Source organism: Monodelphis domestica, chromosome 3, assembly GCF_027887165.1.
Source record: "Monodelphis domestica isolate mMonDom1 chromosome 3, mMonDom1.pri, whole genome shotgun sequence".
NCBI lineage: Eukaryota > Metazoa > Chordata > Mammalia > Didelphimorphia > Didelphidae > Monodelphis > Monodelphis domestica.
Window position 1 is genome coordinate 533,620,199 of NC_077229.1, and position 23,864 is coordinate 533,644,062.

The 23,864-nt window shown below is 36.8% G+C and overlaps 1 protein-coding gene across 1 annotated transcript in view; it reads right to left on the reverse strand.

The window, feature by feature from the left end:
• LIX1 (limb and CNS expressed 1) overlaps positions 1-14,953 on the reverse strand; it is a 66,782-nt gene extending 51,829 nt beyond the window's left edge. Inside the window, exon 1 of the mRNA XM_001363914.4 lies at positions 14,635-14,953. Within this exon, the coding sequence (XP_001363951.1) occupies positions 14,635-14,716 (82 nt within the window). The 5' untranslated portion in view covers positions 14,717-14,953. The remainder of the gene's footprint in view (positions 1-14,634) is intronic.
• Between the last annotated feature and the right edge of the window lie 8,911 nt (positions 14,954-23,864).

A 23,864-nucleotide genomic window follows, 5' to 3' on the forward strand; every position in this document is an offset into this window, starting at 1 on the left:
CCACTGACAGAGCTCACAGAACACCTTCTACACTAAACCCCCAAAAGACGACTCCCAGGAATGTAATTGCCAAATTCCAAAGCTATCAAACAAAAGAAAAAACCCTACTGGAAGCCAGAAAAAGACAATTTAGATATAAAGGAATGCCAATCAGGGTCACACAAGACCTTGCAAGTTCTACTCTGAATGATTGTAAGGCATGGAACATGATCTTCAGAAAGGCAAGAGAGCTGGGTCTCCAACCAAGAATCAACTACCCAGCAAAACTGACTATATACTTCCAAGGGAAAGTATGGGCATTCAACAAAATAGAAGATTTCCAACTTTTTGCAAAGAAAAGACCAGAGCTCTGTGGAAAGTTTGATACTGAAAATCAAAGAGCAAGGAATACCTGAAAAGGTAAATATTAAGGAAAGGGGAAAAATGTTATCTTCTTCTTTTACTCTTTTTACTTAATTACTTAGTAATGGTACATGGAAAACCAAATCTAAAACCAATTGGAAATTAAATAATATGATACTCCAAAACCGTTTAGTTAAAGAAGAAATCATAGAAACAATTAATAATTTCATCGAGGAAAATGACAATGGCGAAACATCCTTTCAAACCTTTTGGGATGCAGCCAAAGAGGTAATCAGAGGTAAATTCATATCTCTGAATGCTTATATTAACAAACAAGGGAGAGCAGAGATCAATCAATTGGAAATGCAAATGAAAAAACTGGAAAGCGATCAAATTAAAACCCCCCAGCAGAAAACCAAACTAGAAATCCTAAAAATTAAGGGAGAAATTAATAAAATCGAAAGTGATAGAACTATTGATTTAATAAATAAGACAAGAAGCTGGTACTTTGAAAAAACAAACAAAATAGACAAAGTACTGGTCAATCTAAAAAAAAAAGGAAGGAAGAAAAGCAAATTAACAGCATTAAAGATGAAAAGGGGAACAGCACCTCCGATGAAGATGAAATTAAGGCAATCATTAGAAATTACTTTGCCCAATTATATGGCAATAAATACACCAATTTAGGAGAAATGGATGAATATATACAAAAATACAAAATGCCTAGACTAACAGAAGAGGAAATAGAATTCTTAAATAATCCCATATCAGAAAATGAAATCCACCAAGCCATCAAAGAACTTCCTAAGAAAAAATCCCCAGGGCCTGATGGATTCACCAGTGAATTCTATCAAACATTCAGAGAACAGTTAATCTCAATACTATACAAACTATTTGACATAATAAGCAAAGAGGGAGTTCTACCAAACTCCTTTCACAACACAAACATGGTACTGATTCCAAAACCAGGCAGGTCAAAAACAGAGAAAGAAAACTATAGGCCAATCTCCCTAATGAATATAGATGCAAAAATCTTAAATAGGATACTAGCAAAAAGACTCCAGCAAGTGATCAGAAGGATCATTCACCATGATCAAGTAGGATTCATACCAGGGATGCAGGGCTGGTTCAACATTAGGAAAACCATCCACATAATTGACCACATCAACAAGTAAACTAGCAAGAACCACATGATTATCTCAATAGATGCAGAAAAAGCCTTTGATAAAATACAACACCCATTCCTATTAAAAACACTAGAAAGCATAGGAATAGAAGGGTTATTCCTAAAAATAATAAACAGTATATATCTAAAACCATCAGCTAATATCATCTGCAATGGGGATAAACTAGATGCATTCCTAATAAGATCAGGAGTGAAACAAGGATGCCCATTATCACCTCTACTATTTGACATTGTACTAGAAAAACTAGCAGTAGCAATTAGAGAAGATAAAGGAATTGAAGGCATCAAAATAGGCAAGGAGGAGACCAAGTTATCACTCTTTGCGGATGACATGATGGTCTACTTAAAGAATCCTAGAGATTCAACCAAAAAGCTAATTGAAATAATCAACAACTTTAGCAAAGTTGCAGGATACAAAATAAACCCACATAAATCATTAGCTTTTCTATATATCTCCAACACAGCTCAGCAGCAAGAACTAGAAAGAGAATCCCATTCAAAATCACCTTAGACAAAATAAAATACCTAGGAATCTACCTCCCAAGACAAACACAGGAACTATATGAACACAACTACAAAACACTCGCCACACAACTAAAACTAGACTTGAGCAAATGGAAAAACATTAACTGCTCATGGATAGGACGAGCCAATATAATAAAAATGACCATCCTACCCAAACTTATTTATCTATTTAGTGCCATACCCATTGAACTACCAAAATACTTCTTCACTGATTTAGAAAAAACCATAACAAAGTTCATTTGGAAGAACAAAAGATCAATGGGATCTTTTGGGAATAGGAAAAAAAATAGGGAAATAATGAAAAAAAACACATATGATGGGGGCCTTGCAGTCCCAGACCTTAAACTGTATTACAAAGCAGCAGTCATCAAAACAATTTGGTACTGGCTAAGAAACAGAAAGGAAGATCAGTGGAATAGACTGGGGGAAAGCGACCTCAGCAAGACAGTATACGATAAACCCAAAGATCCCAGCTTTTGGGACAAAAATCCACTATTTGATAAAAACTGCTGGGAAAATTGGAAGACAGTGTGAGAGAGACTAGGAATAGATCAACACCTCACACCCTACACCAAGATAAATTCAAAATGGGTGAGTGACTTAAACATAAAGAAGGAAACCATAAGTAAATTGGGTAAACACAGAATAGTATACATGTCAGACTTTTGGGAGGGGAAAGGCTTTAAAACCAAGCAAGACATAGAAAGAATCACAAAATGTAAAATAAATAATTTTGACTACATCAAACTAAAAAGCTTTTGTACAAACAAAACCAATGTAACTAAAATCAGAAGGGAAACAACAAATTGGGAAAAAATCTTCATAGAAACCTCTGACAAAGGTTTAATTACTCATATTTATAAAGAGCTAAATCAATTGTACAAAAAATTAAGCCATTCTCCAATTGATAAATGGGCAAGGGACATGGATGGGCAGTTCTCAGATAAAGAAATCAAAACTATTAACAAGCACATGAAGAAGTGTTCTAAATCTCTTATAATCAGAGAGATGCAAATGAAAACAACTCTGAGGTATCACCTCACACCTAGCAGATTGGCTAACATAACAGCAAAGGAAAGTAATGAATGCTGGAGGGGATGTGGCAAAGTAGGGACATTAATTCATTGCTGGTGGAGTTGTGAACTGATCCAACCATTCTGGAGGGCAATTTGGAACTATGCCCAAAGGGCAACAAAAGAATATCTACCCTTTGATCCAGCCATAGCACTGCTGGGTCTGTACCCCAAAGAGATAATGGACAAAAAGACTTGTACAAAAATATTCATAGCTGCGCTCTTTGTGGTGGCCAAAAATTGGAAAACAAGGGGATGCCCATCAATTGGGGAATGGCTGAACAAACTGTGGTATATGTTGGTGATGGAATACTATTGTGCTAAAAGGAATAATAAAGTGGAGGAGTTCCATGGAGACTGGAACAACCTCCAGGAAGTGATGCAGAGCGAGAGGAGCAGAACCAGGAGAACATTGTACACAGAGACTAATACACTGTGGTATAATCGAACATAATGGACTTCTCCATTAATGGCGGTGTAATATCCCTGAACAATTTGCAGGGATCTAGGAGAAAAAAAACACTATTCATAAGCAAAGGATAAACTATGGGAGTGGAAACACCGAGGAAAAGCAACTGCCTGAATACAGCGGTTGAGGGGACATGACAGAGGAGAGACTCTAAATGAACACTCTAATGCAAATATTATCAACAAAGCAATGGGTTCAAATTAAGAAAACATCTAATGCCCAGTGGATTTACGCGTCGGCTATGGGGGGTGGGGGGGAGGAAAAGAAAATGATCTATGTCTTTAACGAATAATGCTTGGAAATGATCAACTAAAATATATTAAAAAAAAAAAGAAAGAAATGATGAGCTTATTCATTTATTTAAAAAACTTGGGGAAAATGCATGAGATAATGAAGAGTGAAATGAAGAAAAAAAATGAAGGACCAAGAGAATATTATATATAGTTACAGATTTTAGTATTTGAAGAATAACTCATGAATGTTCACCTTCATAAAATGACCTGAGAAGTGGACACATGAAAGACATAATCTCTCTATATATTTGTTGGATGGTGACTTCTGTGGTGTGGAGAGGGTAGAGAAGGAGCAAATAAATTTAAATTTGTTTAGTTTATCAGGGAACCACTGTGGATCCACACTTGTATCCCCAGCATGAAGCACAGTGCCTAGCATAGAGTAGGTACTTAATAAATGCTTGTGGATTAAACAATTCTGACTCTGCCCTACTCCAAGATTCAGGAAGAAAGTAAATATAAGTGAGAGTGCTCGTTGCCTCCTTCTTGCTTTCCCTCACCCTCACCTCCAGCCAAGAATCTCTTTCTTGAGGGTTTGTTGTAAGCCAGAATTTGGAAGGGACACTGAACCGCAGTCTAGGATTTCCTGTGAAGGGGGAACATTTGCCTTCTACCAGGCTCCAATTTGTAAAAAGCCATGGAGGCAGATGGTGAAATTTCCACGAATTGGTTTAAGCAATGGGACATCTTTCAATATTTGTAATGTGGAACAGTGTAAAGGGCATTCTTGTGCTTATCTTGCTGATTGGTTCACCACTCCATAAGTGCCAAAGTAGTAAGTAAATGCTGAGCTCTATGGTTCTCAGAGGAGGAAACAGTCACAGTGAAATTAAGAATACATCCAGGATTATAAAGCTACAAAATGCCTGAGATAGGCCTTGACCCAAATTCAGTGCCTAATCTCACTATGCCAGTGAGTTCAGTGTAGATTATTTTATAGGTACAGAATAAAATGAGATCATGGAGATCTGCATGCAGGTGAGATAGCCTAGCACTCTTCTGTCTTAGAATCAATACTCTTGATTCTAAGACAGAAGGGGGCTTAAAAAAAAAGAATAAGGGAGACAAGTATATTTGTAGGCAGAGAGGAAGAAGCTAGGAGATAGAGGGAAATGTAGATTAGAGAAAAAGAGGGGATGATTGATGAAACAATCTTCTGAAGGAGACAAGAGAGGATTTGATCAAGGTTACATGTGACCTTGGAAAGGGCCTGATTTGAAAAGGAAAAATGCCACCTCTTTTTTGAAGACTACTATAAAATGAAAAAAAAAAAGGGAGATGATTTCAAGGAACTGTAAGTTATAGAGAGGAAAGAAAAGAATCTCAGAATCAATAGTCTCTATTTTCTCAGTAAAGTGTGAGGTAAGGTTCTTAGCTGTGTAAAAATAGACTTAAATCCAGGACTTCAATCCCCAGAAATCCTTGCTCCACTTCCCCAGAATGTCCTCTAATCTCACCGAATTCTCACCTGGGCTGAGAATGAGATGGGGTATTTAAACCTGGTTGTGAATAGGCTTGCGCTCTTTTGGACTTCCATTTTGGAGCAGACGCGGCTCTTCCATGAAGTGAGATTATCTTGTCTAGGCCTCTCTGGCCTAGGCATGTGCTTCCTTATTCTGTATTTTCTTTAATCCTTAACCTTTAATAAACCTCATAAAAATATAATACTCCTTGCAGAGAGAAACTAATTTCTACTTGCCTCAGTTTCCCCCCAATTTTAATCTTTACAGCTGTGAGGGCAAAAGGGGATAGTAGTGCAAAAGACTGGGGAGAAGAAAGTATGCAAAAACTTCTATTAGAGAGAATTAAAGAATGCCTTGCTTCAGTGAGAGCCCAGTGAAAATTAGATAACATAATTGGTAGTGGATCCAGTCAGCAGTTGTATAACTTTCTTAAGCTCTATTTAGCAGCAAATAAGTAGAAACAAAAGAAACAGATGGAGATGTGAGAAATGCAAATAAAAATGACATAATTCCTGCCCTCCTGAAGCTAATATCTAATTTGGGATAAAACCTAAAAGGAAATGAATAAACAAAATAGTCCACAAAAAGTGCTAAATGAATGACATAGACAATAATGTTAAAAGGCACTTAGTAATCCAACATTAAAAAGTTTCCACCACCAGGCTAAGTAGGATGAGACAGAATAGATATTAATCAATAAAGTGAACTTCAGTTAATAGTACCTTCTTCAATGCTTCACCACACTAACTGCAAGTTCAGTCTTTCATTCTATAATGCCTTTGAGTAATAATTTGGCAATGAAATACAGACGGCAAGTAGGTAGCTCAATGAATAGAGCACTCGGGCTGGAGTCAGGAAGATCTGAGTTCAAATCCAGCCTCAAACGCTTACTCAATGTGCAACCTTTAGAAAATCACTCCATTCTGTTTGCCTTAATCCACTAAAGAAAGAAATGGCAAACCACTCTAGTATCTTTGCCAAGAAAATCCCATAGACAGTATAATCCATATGATAAAGAGAGTTGAGCACAATGGAACAACAATGTAATATAATTCTAGACAAAGCCTAGTTAAGCCACAGACCAGAAGGATGACCAACAGACCATGAATGTTTGGGGCCTCAAAAATTATTAGACCATTTCTGGAGTATTATGTTTAGTTTTTGGTCAATTAGACTGTATCTAGAAATCATATCATGAGCTATGTAGTTGAAGGAGCTTTGGCTATTTAGCCTAGAGAAGGATTAGGAGGCTATGTGAGCATCTTCAAATATTTAAAGGCTATCTGTATAGTCAAAGCTATGGCTTTTCCAGTAGCAATGTTTGGCTATGAGAGTTAGGCTATAAGAAAAGCTGAGCATTGCAGGTTCAGAATATTCAAATTATGATGCTGGACCACAGACAATGAAACAATGTCAATATTAAAGCACATATATACCCATAAGTGCATATTTTTCAGTTCATTTTGCAAAAACAAAAAAAATTATACTCAACAAAAGGCAGCAGAAAGACTATACATTAATTGGAAGCCAAATAATCTTATCCTAAGGAACAAAAAGATCAAAGAAAAAAAATCATAGAAACAATCAACAATTTCATTAAAGAAAGTGACAGTGTGGAGACTTACCAAAATTTATGAGATATAGACAAAGTAGCACTTAGGAGGAAATTCATATCTACAAATGCTTACAACAATAAAATAGAAAAAGAGCAGATTAATGAATTGGGGCATACAACTAAAAAAAAATAGGAAAAGAACAAATTGAAAACCCTCAATTAAATGCCAGATTGGAAATCCTAAAAATCAAAGGAGAGATTAATAATATTGAAAATAAGATGACTCTTGAGAGTTCCTTGGACAGCAAGGACAGCAAATCAGTCAATACTTAAATTAATTCACTGGAATGTTCTGGAAGGTCACTGTCCACTAGAAGGTCAAGTACTGAAGCTGAAGTTTAAATACTTTGGTCACATAATTAGAAGATAGGACTCATTGGGAAAAAACCTTGATTTGGGAAAGATTGAAATCATTAGGAAAAGGAGATAGCAGAGGATGAGATGGATAGATAGTGTCATGGAAACAATGAACTCAAACCTGGACAGACTTTGAGATATAATAGAGACAGAAGGGTCTGTCATGCTATGGCCCATGGGGTCATGAAGAGTTGGACATGATTGGATGATTGAACAATAACAGCAACAATTACATGGAAGAAGTAAACAAATTTGTCTCCAAAGTGTAGAGCTAAGACAATTGGAGAGAAGTGATAGGGAAGCAGATTCAGGCTCAACCTAAGGAAGAATTCTCTCACAAACATTGTCGTCTGTATATCTAGAATTGACTATCTCCTGGAATATAGAGCTTTCTGCCACTAGAATATGGTTCAAATTGAAGCTAAATAACCATAAGTCTATAAGGTTGTTTGTTATAGGTCAGCTAGGTGGTGTGATGGATAAGATGCTGAATCAGAAGTCAGGAAGACTGATGTTTGAAGTTAAGACTTCAAATCTGGCTCCAGACACTTATTAGTTGTGTGACCCTGGGTAAGTCACTTAACTCTTTTTGCCTCAGTTCTTCATCTGCAAAAGGAGTTGAAGAAATAATTAGCAAACCATTCCCATGTCTTTGCCAAGAAAACTTCAAATGGGATCATAAAGAGTCAGTCACAACTGAAACAACTGAATAAGAACAATAAAAAGTGATAAAAATATATCCTAATAAAATCACAAATTTTTTAAAGTATTGAAATAAGAGCAAAGCTGGATGTGCAGTCAAGAAGACCAGAGTTCAAATCTGATTTCAGATAACTTTTTAAATGTATAACCTTAAACAAGTCTTTTGATTTCTGTCTGCTATAAATCCTTATCTATAAGAAGAGAATAATAACAATTCCACCTATCTCCCAGAGTTCTTCTGAGGATAAAGTGAAATAATATTTGTAAAGTATTTTGAAAATTTTAAAGCACTATCTAAATAAAAATAATAATTCAAATTGCATATTCCTTGCACAAAGGATATAGAGGTTTTAATAACTGTTGACTTTGTCATTTTTAAACTTAAAGGAATTTTGTTGGTAATTGGATTTGGGAGGGGTTGGAAGGAGTGGGAGAAAGAGTTGTTTTAACTACCTTGACAGACTAAACTTAAATAAGCATTTAAATATGGAGAAAATATAAGAGTCTTTTGAGTTAAAACTAGAATCTGAAAAGTATTAAATAAAGAAGATTCTTTTATGAAAGGCCTCTAAAGTTGTCTTACATTTCTTAAATCAATCTGTAGCACATAATCAGTAAAAACCATATCATTTAAACAGAAAAATCATAACTTAAGCACTCACCCTCATGCAGCTGTGTCCCATTATGGGCTGTAACTTAACACATGCATTTCAGAAGTTGTTAAAAGTGAGTTCAGGCTAACAAATCTATATTGTTAAAAATCTTTGGTGAGAAGAGACAGCAGGGTCAGAAGAAGGCCCTAGATTTCATCACAAGGCTGAGGGGCAATATTTATATTGTATTATAATCTATTTACCTTGGTTTTTTAAGGAATAAATAAAATTACAGGAGACATTAACATTCAGATTGTAAGATAGCATTCCTTAAAGCTGACTCTTTTGGGGCAGACAGGATGAATTTTTCCTCTGAGGGTGAATATTTTATCTTTTCCCCTTGGTATATTCATTGGAAAAAAGGATAAAAGGAAATATGCTTAATATTCTCTGATTTTTTAAAAAATATGACACTCATATCTGAGTTGAGTGGAATGAAACCAGCCTTCTTTCTTTAAAAAATTCAAATAGCTATAAAAAATAAATATATGAAATTAACCATAAATAGACTTTGGTTCATAAGAAATACTATAATGGAGTTAAAATGACCAGATTTCAAATTATTGTAATAAAAATGTAATCAGTGCTCTAAATTTAGCTAGCAAGCATCCTGAAGTTTATTGCTACTTTTATGCAGGCTTGCTTGATACAGTAATCCATAATGTTCTATTTCTGAGAATTTTTCTTCTTGAGTACTTCCTCTCAAATAATTTTCTTTCAATGTGTAATCTCTGTATATAAAAAGTTGACTCAAATATGCGCAGTTACTGAACATTTGGCTCTCAGAGAATTTTTGGTATCTCACTTAATGAAATCCATGATTAAAAGAGATTCTAAAAAATTAGACTTTGTAGTGTGGTCCCAATTCTATAAGAAGAGCAAAATGTTTTTTTTTCTTTTTTAAATAAAATACTCACCTAGCTGAGATAAATGAACCTTTCAGATCATTTCCCACATGGTAGGGTTTATTCACATGAACTATGTAAATATATTACTTTTAAGAAAGATATGTGTCTTGAATAGACATTTTCATCTTATTGTTGAGTTAGTAGATTTGCAGAGAAAAACATTAGTGACATTGTGATGATATCATTGATATTTGTATGGCTAAAGGCCAGCTTGTCCACAGAAGGAAAAAATAATTAACATGCCCTGGCTTTGGGCACAAATTGCCTTTTCTCTTGAGAGATATAACCATGGAAACTTGGTGAGCCAGAAGGGACTGCCTGTCAGTGGACTAGTATTACCGGAACTTCTCCAAGTTGCCATGGCTTTTGACCTTGAAGGACTAATATAGAGAAGTAGTTTCCATGAGAAACTGATGGGAGATCACAATAGGGTGTTCTCTGGGAATCTATTCCAATCCATCTGGTGATGGGACACAGTGATGGCTTCTGATTGTTGTTCACCTGACAGCTATGTAAAGGATAGTGGAAATGATCATATTCTGAATGGAGAAAAGTGGTGATCATGCTCAAATATAAAGCAAGTGACCTGAGACCAGTCAGAAGAAAAACACCCTGAAAAAGCATATAGTAGTTTATCCAACTGTTTAGGTCCTCGCTATAGCACCTTTGCTACCCCTGAAGCAAAGAGCAGCTTTCATTTACTTATCCACCACTTTTTTTTCCACGATTATCTCTCCAAGGGATAAAGGAGGAATAAACATTATGTAATACCTACGATATGCCAGGTACCAAGCTAAGTGTTTTTAGTTTCTGGTTTGTTTGTTTGTTTTTTTTTAACAAATATTATCTCATTTGATCCTGGGAGGGAAGTGCCATTATTATCCCCATTTTATAGTTGAGGAAACTGAGGTCAAGTGACTTACTCAAGACTACACAGCTAGTAAACATCTGAGACTGGAATTGAACTCTGATCTTGAGTCTAGGATCAGCACTCTATGCACTGAACTACCAGTTGCCTCCTGTTGGGAAGAGAGATGTGGAGGTAAAGAAAGTCATTTGTGTTCTTTTTAGCTTCCAGGCTATGCAGGAAGATTTGCTTTCTTTAATTGTTTACTTTTGCTGCTATGTTGTTTTTAATTTTTTTTTTATTTTTGACTCTAGGCTATTTTATTAGGTAACTGGATTGTGCAGTGTATAGAGAATTTCCTAGTTTTGACAAACAAATATTGATAACCCAGTAACTCCTACCAGGAGTTACAGTTATACTCTTTCCTCTCAAAATAGAAGACATTTTTGACAAGGCCATGGCCGTAGAAAAATTAAATGTGGTGGGTGGAGAATGATTGTATAGACACTATCACTTCAATGATCTACTTTTTTGTCTGTGTGGGTGCCAAATCTGCCAACTCATATCACAACCTTTCTTTTTTTTTTTTTAATTTTAAAGGAAGTAAAACAGTATGCTCCAGTCTGTACTCAGAATTCTTTAGTTTCCTCTCTCTAGAGGTGGGTAGCATTTTTCCACTCTTGGTTCTTTCAAATTGTCTTGGAACATTGTCTTAATTAGAGTATTTCTCTAGAAGAGGAGGAGGAAGAAGAAGTGGAAGAGGAAGGAGGAGGAAGAAGAGGAGGAAAAGGAGGAAAAGGAAGAAGGAAGAGGAAGAGGTGGAGATAGCTCTGGCTTATAGAGCACTTTAAAGTTTGCAAAGTGCTTTACACACATTTCATTTGATCCTCACAACAGAACTATAAGGTAGGTACTATTATTATTGCCATTTCATAACTAAGCAAATTGAAGCTTAGAGAGATTAAGAGACTTACTCTGGGTCATATAGGTAGTAAATCTGAACCCAGATCAAGGTAATTTGAAGTGGGAGGAAATACTAATAACCGAGGGAATAAGGGAAGGCTTCTTATTAGTTTTCATTTGTAACATGAATTTTCACTTTATTATTTTTTCTATACAGCATTATTGGAAAAAGTCCATAACTCCTGGATAATGAATACCTGATATATCACCTAAGGCAGTGATGGCAAACCTATGGTACGCATGCCAAAGATGGCACACAGAGCCCTCTTTGTGGGAAGACCTGCAGTTGCTCACCAGAAAGCCAGAGGGACTTGGGGTGCAGCTGTTCCCCTGCCCCACTCCACTCCCCCTCCATGCACCTGAGGATATTCCTCACATCACCCACCCCTCTCCTCACTTCACCCATTCCTCTGCCCAGCAGCCCAATGGGAGAACTTACTTTCTCCCCAGGTTGGAGTAAAGGGGGGTTGGAGGGTTAGGGGATGGGGTATGGCACTCAGTCTCTGGGGGGTGGGGCCAAGCACTCCATCTCTAAAAGGTTTGCTATCATTGTCCTAAAGGAAATGCTGGGCAGTACACTATCTACAATAGTAGACTGAAAAAAGAAAATGTTCTCAAAGCAAATGTAACAATTCACCTTCACCTGTCTCAGGACAAAAGTGACTTTTTCATATCTTAGTTTAAGAGAAAGTTCAGATTTACCTATACTCCCTACCCTAAAACCTAAACTCATAACTCAGGGAAGGAAAAAATTAAAGGATTTCTAAGGTTCCTTCCAGCTCTAAAATCCCACTTTGAGAATTTAACCCCTTGAGATGAGAACACTAAGAGCTAAAGAACTGAAGGGATTTGTTCAAGATCATGTAGGACCAAGGGGGCAGGGACAGAGACAGGAGTCAAAGATTGAAATGTCTACTTTAGAACATTGGAAAAAAATACATTTTTTGTTGAATTTGAAGGTAATTTTTATAATGTTTTTGCTTTGTTAATCCTCCTCTCTACTAGCATTATCATTTTCCTTCAGTCGTCCCTAATCCATAATTTTAGTTATATAAAAATGTGTGGTCTTTCTACTATTTCTTAAATAATACTCCAGTACCCATTTTCCTATGAGTGTCAGTGATTGACAGCCTTTTTCAAGTACTGTGCCAAGGTGAAGATCCCTTTTTTGTGGCAATTGTAGCTGGGAGGTGGTAAGTAAGGAAGTGGCAGCTGAAGCAGAGAATTTACACCTGTTCTTGACTCTCTCAGCTGGTCTGCTGCCAGGGCAATGGGACCAATAGTAGCAAAAGGCTCTGATCAAAGAAATTGGGGGTTCATGTACCATCTTTGAAAAGCAACCCTTCTATCCCTCTATACAAAGAAATATAGTTGCAGCTAAACATGTTAGGATTCAGCACCAAAAAGTCAAATAATCTTTTTCCCATTTATTTCATGCCCCTGGTAGTCGGATGATGGAACATTATGAAAACTTTCAGTATAAGACTATATATCTTGACTGTTTTCCAGTTACTTAGTTTTTTTTTCTTAGAATAAAGAAAGCCATGGGGCACAGCATAGTGTTAGCAATTTCATTTTTGCATAACTCTAGGAATCCATGGCACAATGGCAAGGCATTTTGGGATGAGTGATTATTGCTTTCCCTCCATTCCCCAATACTATCTGATCAAATTTGAATCATATGTTAAAATAATATAATGTTATTCTCCTGGACACATTGAGATGCTCCATAGTAATGCTGGTTTCCTGAAAGATTTGTTTTCCCATCCCTTTTGCCTTCTACTCTACTCTGTATCCTAAACTATGGATAGCTGCTGATTTTGCCTATAACAAGGAGGTGGGCTAGTGCTGTTTCAATTTCTATAATTCTCACAGTAAGTCTCTCAAGTCCATAAAGGGCTCAGAGCAGACCATGGGATCATGCTGTTCTCTGCTTCCCTGTATCACTTCCTACCACTCCAAACTCTAAGAGGACTTTTCATGACCAGAGCCAGCTGGATGACTCAAAGACCCTTTTCTCTTTTATTAATGAATTTTGTTCTAATGTAGGAGAGGGAGGTTCCTTTTATCCCGGATTACTGCAAGTAGCCTGGAATCCAGCAAGTACTAAGGTAGCTGTTGACAAGTTGAGATGAAATAAATACCTGCCATATCTTGCCGAAGGGGCAAAGTAATTTCCAATTTAATTGAGAAGGGAAAAGTTGGCATAATAAAACAACATACCAACTTAAATCTTTCTCCATTGTCCCTAAGAGTAACTTAAATAAAAACAACACCTGGCAAGCAGCATTGTTCATCTCTCAGAAATCAGGATGCCAAATTGAAGACCTACCAAGGAAGACAGAAGCTGTATAACTACAGATGCAAAGGAGAAATCTGTAAATTATTGGACTTCAAAAATCGTTCCACATGCAGTTTGCCTTTCTGATAGCTCTTTACCTAAAGTCTAGTTTCACCAGTCTTTGTAATGTGAAACCTACTGTAGATAAGACAAAATGTACAGATAGTCTGTTTTGGAGCAGGATATTAAATTAGTTCCAGAAACCAAGTTATGTGACAAATGGCCTAATGGCATTGCTAAAACTGGAAGATTTGATTTCATAATTTTCTATTATTAAAGGAAAGAAAGACAAACAGATTCTGTATGAGCTTTTGCCATCAGCATGAGGCAGTCTCATGTTAATGTTTTGGAGGGGAGAAATCTCAGGCAATTTTATTGGCCTTTGAATTACTGTATGTAATTTCACAATTTGTTAGAGAAAGAAAAAAAATCATACAGTTGTTTGACTTTTCTTGAAAGTTTTTGAAGTAAACAAATATGTTGAAAGGTAAAAATAAGTGCTCAATTTACCATTATAGCCGAGTCATGGGAAAGGAGAAAAATTAACTCTAAAGGCACTTAGAGTTTATTATTTCAAAGATATTTTCAATGGTGCTCTCGTAATTGTGAAATAACTTTTAGAAAAGTCCATTTAAAAAAACCCCAAATTACTGCTATTTTTCAAAGAAAGATTTCTAAAATATTTGAGAAACACATTACAGACAAAATAATCCAGTAAGCAATGGTCCCATGTGAAAGAGATTCATTTTCCTGAAATCAGGAATGAGTTAACTATCAGTTATACCATAACACTGCTACAGAAAGACTTAAAGGAAACAAAATGTAAATAGGATGTGACTAGAACATTTTAGAACTATTATCTGAACAGTCAAGAAACTTCTTTTCTTCTGTACTTACAGTCTTTAAATACAAGATCTGGGTCTCTGTGAGGCAGGACTTGGGTAATGATGTGTTTCAGGGATTCCAAGGTTCTATCCATCTTGGCTCTGCGTTTTCAAGACTGCATGCGCAAAGTGTCCTCATGCCTGAATTATTCCAGCCCTGTACTGAATTTGTGCTGTTCATTGATGCACTGGATTACCAAAGAATCTCTTTTAACATCTGCCAATCAGACATTGCCCAGAACCTAAAGACCTCTCAGTGGGCCCTCCTCCCAGGCTCACTTATCTTTGTTGTATGCTGAGCTAATTAGCTATAAAGGCTAGCTGACAGGCTAGCTCCTACTGCTTCCTTCTGTTAAACACACCCACCTACAGGCTAGCTGTGGAAACTAATCATATGAAAGACTTTTCCTTTTCTTCTCAGATATTGCCTGGATGGACTGAAGCAGACCGATTTAGGCTTTTTGTTGTTGTTAAACTGTGGTTCCAACTCCCAGTCCTCCTCTCCCAGGAGTATGAAAGCAAGATGTAAGGTTTTCTCAGCTAAATTCCTGACATAAGAAGTATAGAAAGTTTGAAGTCCCTTCCTTCCAGAATTTCAAGTTCTCATTTTGCAAAGGAAAAGAAAGCCGAATGCATTTAAGGAATCATGTAATGCTTGCTATTTGAATTCACCGAAATCAGTTACAGAAGCATGTTAATAAAAGGGGCTGAAGCATCATTTTCACATGAATTTTTAAGTGTCAGACTTAGCAGCTATGGAAACAGGAGTATTTTTAAAATAACTTCCAAAGATGCCTTACAATTCTAGGATTTTGTAATGGTTTTATTACTCCATGGAATTCTATGTGCTTTATATCTTTTCAAGTCTAAAACAAAAGGATAATTTTTTTTCATGATTAGCTTCAAGTCCCCTGAAGATGAGTATGCTTAATAGAGAAGAGAGTAGATAATTTTGCTAATTAACAATGTAATGATAATGCCTCCACTGAAGTCCTCAATGAGTCAATGCCTCAGCTTAGCATGGAGGAGACTCTAAAGTTTTCAAAGGCTCTGTCAGGAAAGAGGAGTTCTGTAAATAAGGGATGGACAGAGGGGTTCTACAAATGTGGACAATTTTCAAGCATGGCCCACCCAGAATCAGTCTAGCTAAGTGAAGAGTGTTGACAAATTTTATTGGCCCTAGGAGTTTCTATTAAGACAAAAGTATAAGTCTCCGAGAGGAAGGGATCCATACTGGGTATGGGGGAAGAGTGGGGGGTTCTTCACCCTCAAGCAGTTCTAAATTAATTCTTCCTTATAGGTAGGGGATTATAGTTAGTAATATAAATTTCCAAGGCAGCTAGGTGGTGCAGTGGATAGCGTTCTAGACTTGGAGTAGGGAAGAATTCAGTTCAATTCCAACCTCAAATACTTCCTTGCTGATCACCCTGAACAAGTCATTTAACCTCCATTTGCCTCAGTTTCTTGATCTGTAAATTGGAGTAAATAACAGTGCCTACTTCCTAGGATTGTTGTGAAGATCAAATGAGATAATATTTGAAGAGTGCTTACCAGGGTGCCTGGCATATAACAAGTACTATATAAATTCTAGCTATTATTATTGTTGTTTTAAAACCCTTACCTTCTTTCCTGGAGTTAATTCTATGTATTGTCCCAAGGCAGAAGAACAGAAAAGGCTAGGCAATGGTTCTTAAGTGACCTGCCTAGAGTCAGACAGCCAGGAAGTATCTAAGTCCAGATTTGAATCCAACACCTCTTGTCTCTAAATTTGGCTCTCAGTCCATTGAGCCACCCAGCTGTCCTCTATTAATTAAGATAGAGTCCCATTAAAGAAGGAAGGAAATTTGGCTTGAGTTCAAGTGTGAAATCTTATTGTTTTTTTAATTTGGTATTTTATATTTAATATTTTGTGACTGCATAGGAGATAAAGGTTTCTTTCATTTCATTTTAAAATTAGAAATGTAAGGCAACATCTAATATTTCTAGAGGAAACCCTGGACTGGACCATATGAGTCAAATCTCACATTCCCAGGGGAAATCCTTGTGCACTAGCTCTGTAAACATCACTCACCTGTCCTATCAGAGAAATGCCTCTATGAATAAAAATCACACATTTCAAAAAGTATTAAAAATGGGAATTAAATGTCTTCTATTTCAAGTTCTCAAAAATCCATGATCTTATTAACATGCTTACTCCTTTAAATTCTAGATTTTAACTCCTTCAATCTTTCCTAAAATTCCAGGAGTTGCTCTAGTTAAAAAACAAACAAACAATAAAACATCTAACCTAGTGGTTTATTTTCTGTTGGTGAACTTAGCTAGGATGGCCCATATAGAACATCAGAATTGTCTGGGATCATTGCATTGCTGCTAGTAGAGAAGTCTACTACATTCAATTGTGCCATGGTGTATCAGTCTCTGTGTATAAGGTTCTCCTGGTTCTGCTCCTTTCACTCTACACCAATTGAATAAGTATTTTTGTATGACTCTTTTTTCTTATTATCCCCTGGGGGTATAAACCCAGCAGTGGTATGGCTAGATCAAAGGGCAGGCAGTCTTTTAGTGCCCTATGGGCATAGTTCCAAATTGCCCTCCAAAATGGTTGGATCAATTCACAATTCCACAAGAAATGCATTAATGTCCCTATTTTGCCACATCCCTTCCAACATTTATTATCTTCCTTTGCTGTCATGTTAGCGAATCTCCTAGGTGTAAAGTGGGACCTCAGAGTTGTTTTGATTTGCATTTCTCTAATTATAAGAGATTTAGAGCACTTTTTCATCTGCTTATTGATAGTTTTGATTTCTTTATCTGAAAATTGCCTATTTATGTCCCTTGCCTATGTATCTATTGGGGAATGGCTTGATTTTTTGGACAATTGATTTAGCTCCTTATATATCTGAGTAATTAGACCTTTGTCAGAGGTTTTTGTTATAAATAATTTTCCTCAATTTGTTGCTTTCCTTCTAATTTTGGTTGCACTGGTTTTGCTTGTACAAATACTTTTTAATTTAATGTAATCAAAATTATTTATTTTACATTTTGTGATTTTTTCTAACTCTTGCTTGATCTTAAAATCTTTCCTTTTCAATAGATCTGACACATATACTATTCTGTGTTCACCTAATTTACTTATAGTTTCCTTTATATTTAAGTCATTCACCCATTCTGAATTTATCTTGGTGTAGGGTGCAAGATGTTGATTGAAACCGAATCTCTCCAATACTGTTTTCCAGTTTTCCCAGCAGTTTTTTGTCAAATAGTAGATTTTTGTTCCCAGAACTGAGATCTTTGGGTTTATTATACACTGTCTTGCTGAGGTCATTTACCCCAGGTCTATTCCACTGATCCTCCTTTCTATCACTTAACCAGTACCATATTATTTAGATGACCATTGCTTTGTAGTATAGTTTAAGATCTGGTACTGCTATGCACCCCTCCTTCATGTTTTTTTTTTCATTATTTCCCTTAATATTCTTGATCTTTTGTTCTTCCAACTGAACTTTGTTATATTTTTTTTACTAATTCAGTAAAAAAGTTTCTTGGTAGTTAGATAGGTATGGCACAGAATAAGTAAATTAATTTGGGTAGGATTGTCATTTTTCTTTTGTCAGCTCATCCTACCTATGAACAATTAATGTTAACAATTAATGAACAATTTTTTAGATCTAGTTTTAATTGTGTGGAAAGTATTTTGTAGTTATGTTAATAAAATTCCTGTTTTTGTCTTGGCAAATAGATTTCTAATTATTTTATATTGTCTAGGGTGATTTTAAAATGGAATTTCTCTTTCTAACTCTTCCTGCAGGTATGTGTTGAAAATATATAGAAATGTTGATGATTTGTGTGGGTTAATTTTGTGTCCTGCAAGTTTGCTAATGTTGTTAATTATTTTCACATGCCTTTTAGTTGATTTTATAGGATTCTTTTTGTAGACCATCTGCAAAGAGTGATAGCTTGGTCTCCTCGTTGTCTATTTTAATACTTTCAATTTCTTTTTTTTCTCTAATTGCTATTGCCAGTGTTTCTAGTACAATGTTAAATAATAGAGGTGATAATGGGTATCCTTGTTTCACACCTGATCTTATTGGGAATGCTTCTACTTTTTCCCCATTGCAGATGATGATTGATGATGGTTTTAAATATATACTACTTATTATTTTTATATTTTTAGGAAAGATCCTTCTATTCCTATACTTTCTAGTGTTTTCAATAGGAAGGAGTATTATATTTTGTCAAAGGCTTTTTCTGAATCTATTGACTGAAATAATCAGTCAATCATGTGGATGGGTTTCCTAATATTAAGCCAACCTTGCATTCCTGGTATAAATCCCACCTGGTCATAATGAGTCTTTTTGCTATTATTTTATTTAAGATTTTTGCATCTATGCATCTATGCATAGATTTTAAGATTTTTGCATCTATGTTTATTAATATTATTATGACAATATAATTTATTAATGATCCTACTGGATCATGGTGGATGACCCTTCTGATCACTTGCTGGAGTCTTTTTGCTAGTATCCTATTTAAGATTTTTGCATCTATATTCATTAGGGAGATTGGCCTATAGTTTTCTTTCTCTGTTTTTGACCTGCCTGGTTTTGGAATCAGTACCATGTTTGTGTCGTAAAAGGAGTCTGGTAGATCTCCCTCTTTGCTTATTATGTCAAATAGTTTGTATAGTATTGGGATTAACTGTTCTTTGAATGTTTGATAGAATTCACTGGTGAATCCATCAGGCCCTGGGTATTTTTTTTTAGGGAGTTCATTGATGGCCTGTTGGATTTCATTTTCTGATATGGGATTATTTAAGAAATCTATTTGTTCTTCTGTTAGTCTAGGCAATTTATTTTTTTGTAAATATTCATCCATATCACCTAGGTTGGTATATTTATTGCCATATAGTTGGGAAAAGTAGTTTTTAATGATTGCCTTAATTTCCTCTTCATTAGAGGTGAGTTCCCCCTTTTCATCTTTGATGCTGTTAATTTGCTTTTCTTCTTTCCTTTTTTAAATTAGATTGACTAGTACTTTGTCTATTTTGTTTGTTTTCTCAAAGTACCAGCTTCTAATCTTATTTATTAGTTCAATAGTTCTATCACATTCGATTTTATTAATTACTTCCTTAATTTTTAGGATCTCTAGTTTGGTTTTCTTCTGGGGGTTTTTAATTTGTTCACTTTCAAGTTTTTTGATTTGCATTTCCAATTCACTGATCTCTGCTCTCCCTAGTTTTTTAAAATATGCACTCAGGGGTGATGGAATACTATTGTGCTCAAAGGAATAATAAAGTGGAGGATTTCCATGTGAACTGGAACAACCTCCAGGAAATGATGCAGAGCGAGAGGAGCAGAACCAGGAGAACATTGTACACAGAGACAAACACACTGTGGTATCATCGAACGTAATGGACTTCTCCATTAGTGGTGGTGTAATGTCCCTGCACAATCTGCAGGGATCAAGGAGAAAAAAACACTATCCAAAAGCAGAGGACAAACTGAGGGAATAGAAACACCAAGGAAAAGCAACTGCCTGACTACAATGGCTGAGGGGACATGACAGAGGAAAGACTCGGAGCGAACACTCTGATGCAAATACTAACAACATGGCAATGGGTTCAAGTCAAGAACACATATGATACCAGTGGAATCACACGTCGGCCACGGGGGGTGGGAGGGAGGAAAAGAAAATGATCTTTGTCTTTAATGAAAAATGCATGGAAATGATCAAATAAAATACTATAAAATTTAAAAAAAAATAAAAGATAAGATAAAGATGAAAAAAAAATAAAATATGCACTCAGGGATATGAATTTTCCTCTGATTACTGCTTTGGCTGCAACCCATAAAGTTTGAAAGGATGTCTCACCATTGTCATTTTCCTCGATGAAATTATTAATTGTTTCTATGATTTGTTCTCTAACTAACCGATTTTGGAGTATCATATTATTTAATATACAATTAATTTTTGATAGTGGTTGGGTCAAATCTTCCACTAAAATGGTTTTACTGTCTATATCCTCCTTCAATTCTCCTAGTTTCTCCATTAGAAATTTGGGTGCTATACTATTTGGTGCACTCATGTTGATTAATGATATTTCCTCATTGTCTATAGTCCCTTTTAACACAATATATTTATCTTGCCTATCCCTTTTAATCAGGTCTATTTTTGCTTTGGCTTTGTCAGATATCATGATTGCAACTCCTGCCTTCTTTCTATCAGTTGAGGCCCAGAAGGTCTTACTTCATCCTTTAATTCTGACTTTGTGAGTGTCTACCCGCCTCATGTGTGTTTCTTGAAGACAACATATGGTAGAGTTTTGGATTCTCATCCATTCTGCTATTTGTCTATGTTTTATGGGTGAGTTCATCCCATTCACGTTCAAAGTTATGATTGTCACTTGTGGACTCCCTGGCATTTTGATATCCTCCCCTAATTCTGATCTTTCTTCTTTAGCTATAACCTTTTAAGTCAGTGATTTACTTTAAATCAGTCTCCCTAGTCCCCTCCCTTGAGATGTTTCCCTTTCTAGCCCCTCCCTTTTCGTTCCCTTCTCCTCCCTTCTCTTCTTCCCTCCTTTTTTGTGTTCCCTTCCCCCTTCCCCCCTTGGTTTTCCCTTCTCCCATACCTTGTTGGATAAGATAAAATTCAAGATCCCAATGCATCTGGATGCTCTTCCCTCTCAGAGTTGATTTCACTGAGAGTAAGGTTTAAGTAAAAACTCTCTTCCTCTCCTTCTTATTGGAGAATTCTTCCCCTTCCCTTCCCTTCCCTTCCCTTCCCATGTGTATCTTTGTGTGAGAAACATTATTCTATTTAGGTTTTTTTTTTCTCTTTCTTGGAGTATATCTTAGTACCATCAACAATCCCCCCTCCCTTTTTCTTTCTATCCCCCCTTTCTCCATATTGTCTTGATGCCCCAAAATTTCCCTATGCATGATTCTTCTTACTACTCTAATGATGCATATAATTTTTGAGAGTTACACATTCCATTTTCCCCACATTTAATATATATATAATTTGATATAAATTTAGTCCTTATAGAAGAGTGTTTGAATAAAAGAAAAAGATATCATTTTTCTCCTTTTCCCTTTCCTTCACATTTACCTTTTCATGTTTCTCTTGCTGTTTGTGTTTGTATGTCAAACTTTCCATAGAGCTCTGGTCTTTTCTTCACAAACACTTGGAAATCTTGTATTTTTTTGAATGCACATACTTTACCATGGAAGTATATGTCAGTTTTTATGGATAGCTGATTCTTGGTTGAAGATCCAGCTCTCTCGCTTTTCTGAATATCATGTTCCATACCTTAAGGTCGTTCAGAGTGGAAATTTCTAGGTCCTGTGTGATCCTGATTGGTGTTCCTTTATATATAAATTGTCTTTTTCTGGCTTCTTGTAAGATTTTTTCTTTTGCTTGGAAGCTTTGGAATTTGGCAATTACATTCCTGGGAGTTGTCTTTTGGGGATTTAGTGTAGAGGGTGTTCTGTGAACTCTTTCAATGCATATTTTATCCCCTTGTTCTAGAATCTCTGGGCAGTTTTCTTTGATGGTATCATGTATTATGATATCAAGATTACTGTTTATTTCTGGATTTTCTGGTAGACCAATGACTCTCAGATTGTCTCTCTTTCCTCAGTTTTCTAGGTCTGTCACCTTGTCAATGAGATATTTTATGTTATCTTCTAATTCTTAATCTTTTGACTTTGCTTTATTAATTCTTGCTCTTTTGCAAGATCATTGTCTTCCAGTTGCCTGATTCTGACCTTTAAGACTGGTTTTCCATTTCAGTTTGGTCTAACCTGTTTTTTGAGGCTTCGAGCTTTTTCTGCATTTGCATATTTTAGTCACTCAGATTGCTGAGTTCCTTTTGCATTGTTTCCCATTTTTCCTGCCAGAAGGCTTCCATCTTTTTGATAGTTTCTGATTTGAATTCTTCAAGAGTTTGTGGAGAATTTCCATTTCCTTTGGAAGGTTTTGGAGCATTTGTTTGTGTTTCTTCTTCTACCTCCTCTGTATTTTGTATTTTTGCTCCATCAAATGTGTCCAAAGTCACCCCCTTCTTCTTGCTTCTCTTGGTGTTTGGAGGCTTCTGCACTTCTGTACCGCTTGCTATCTCTATGGTTTTTCTTCCCCTTTCCAGTCAGAGATCTGTGCAAGGAGGACTGGCTCTTATTGTATCAGTGTGATGGTCCAAGGATTTAGCCCCAGGCAAATTGTCCATTCTCCTCAGCTGCGCTGTCTTCCTGGGGAAACCCAGGGTGTGCCCTCCCCTGCCTTCCGGCGTTTCAGGTGTTACTGCTCTCAGTTCCCTCCAGTTGCTTCTCTGCTGCCTTACTTCCATGCTCTGAGCCTGGCACAGCATTGTCTACAAGGTACCCCAGTGCCTTTGCCCACCCCGAGGTTCCTGCACTCTATGGGGGGGGAGGGATCCTGGCCTCCTTGATCTCTGAGGGCTCCTGATGGGATTAGGTTCAGCTGGGTTGGTCTGGATGTGTCCTGATGCAAAAATCTCCAGTGAGACTCCGATGGAAGGACCCATCCAGGGGGCTACAGGCTCCCCCCATCTCTATTAGGCTGATGCCCTGCTGTCTGTATTGGACACCCCGAGACTTGCCCAGGTTGCATTCAAGGTACGCCCTTCCGAATATTTTTGCCAGCCCTGAGGTTCCTGTCGTTTCAGAAGGCCCTGCACTCTGAGGGGGGAGGGATCTTGGCCTCCCTGAGCTCTGAGGACCCCTGATGGGATTAGGTTAAGCTGGTTTGGTCTACATGTGCCCCGAGTCAAAAACCTCCAGTGAGACTCTGATAGAAGGACCCAGCCAGGGGGCTACAGGCTCCCCCCTTCTCTCTCAGGATGCTTCCCTGCCATCTGTATTGGACCCCCTGAGACTGGCCCAGGTTACTTTCGGAAGGTACGCCCTTCAAAACAACACCTTTGTAGGCCCTGAGGTTACTGCTGCTGCTGCGGGCTCAGCGCTCTGGGTTGGGAGGGAGAGGTCCTGGGACCTTCCTTCTGCCTTCCCCTTAGGCCCAAGTGATCTAGGATTCTGGCTTTTGGGGGGCGTACCTTTTTATTTGAGTCCAGAAGGAGGGTTCCCCGCCTCTGTGCTGTTGTTAAGTTTGAATTTCAGTCCCCTAGGAGCATTCAGTTTGTGATCAGTAAGGAAGAGTTTTCAGAGGTCTGAACTTTTGCTGCTTCTAAGCCTCTATATTGACCGGAAGTCTCCAAACCCATAA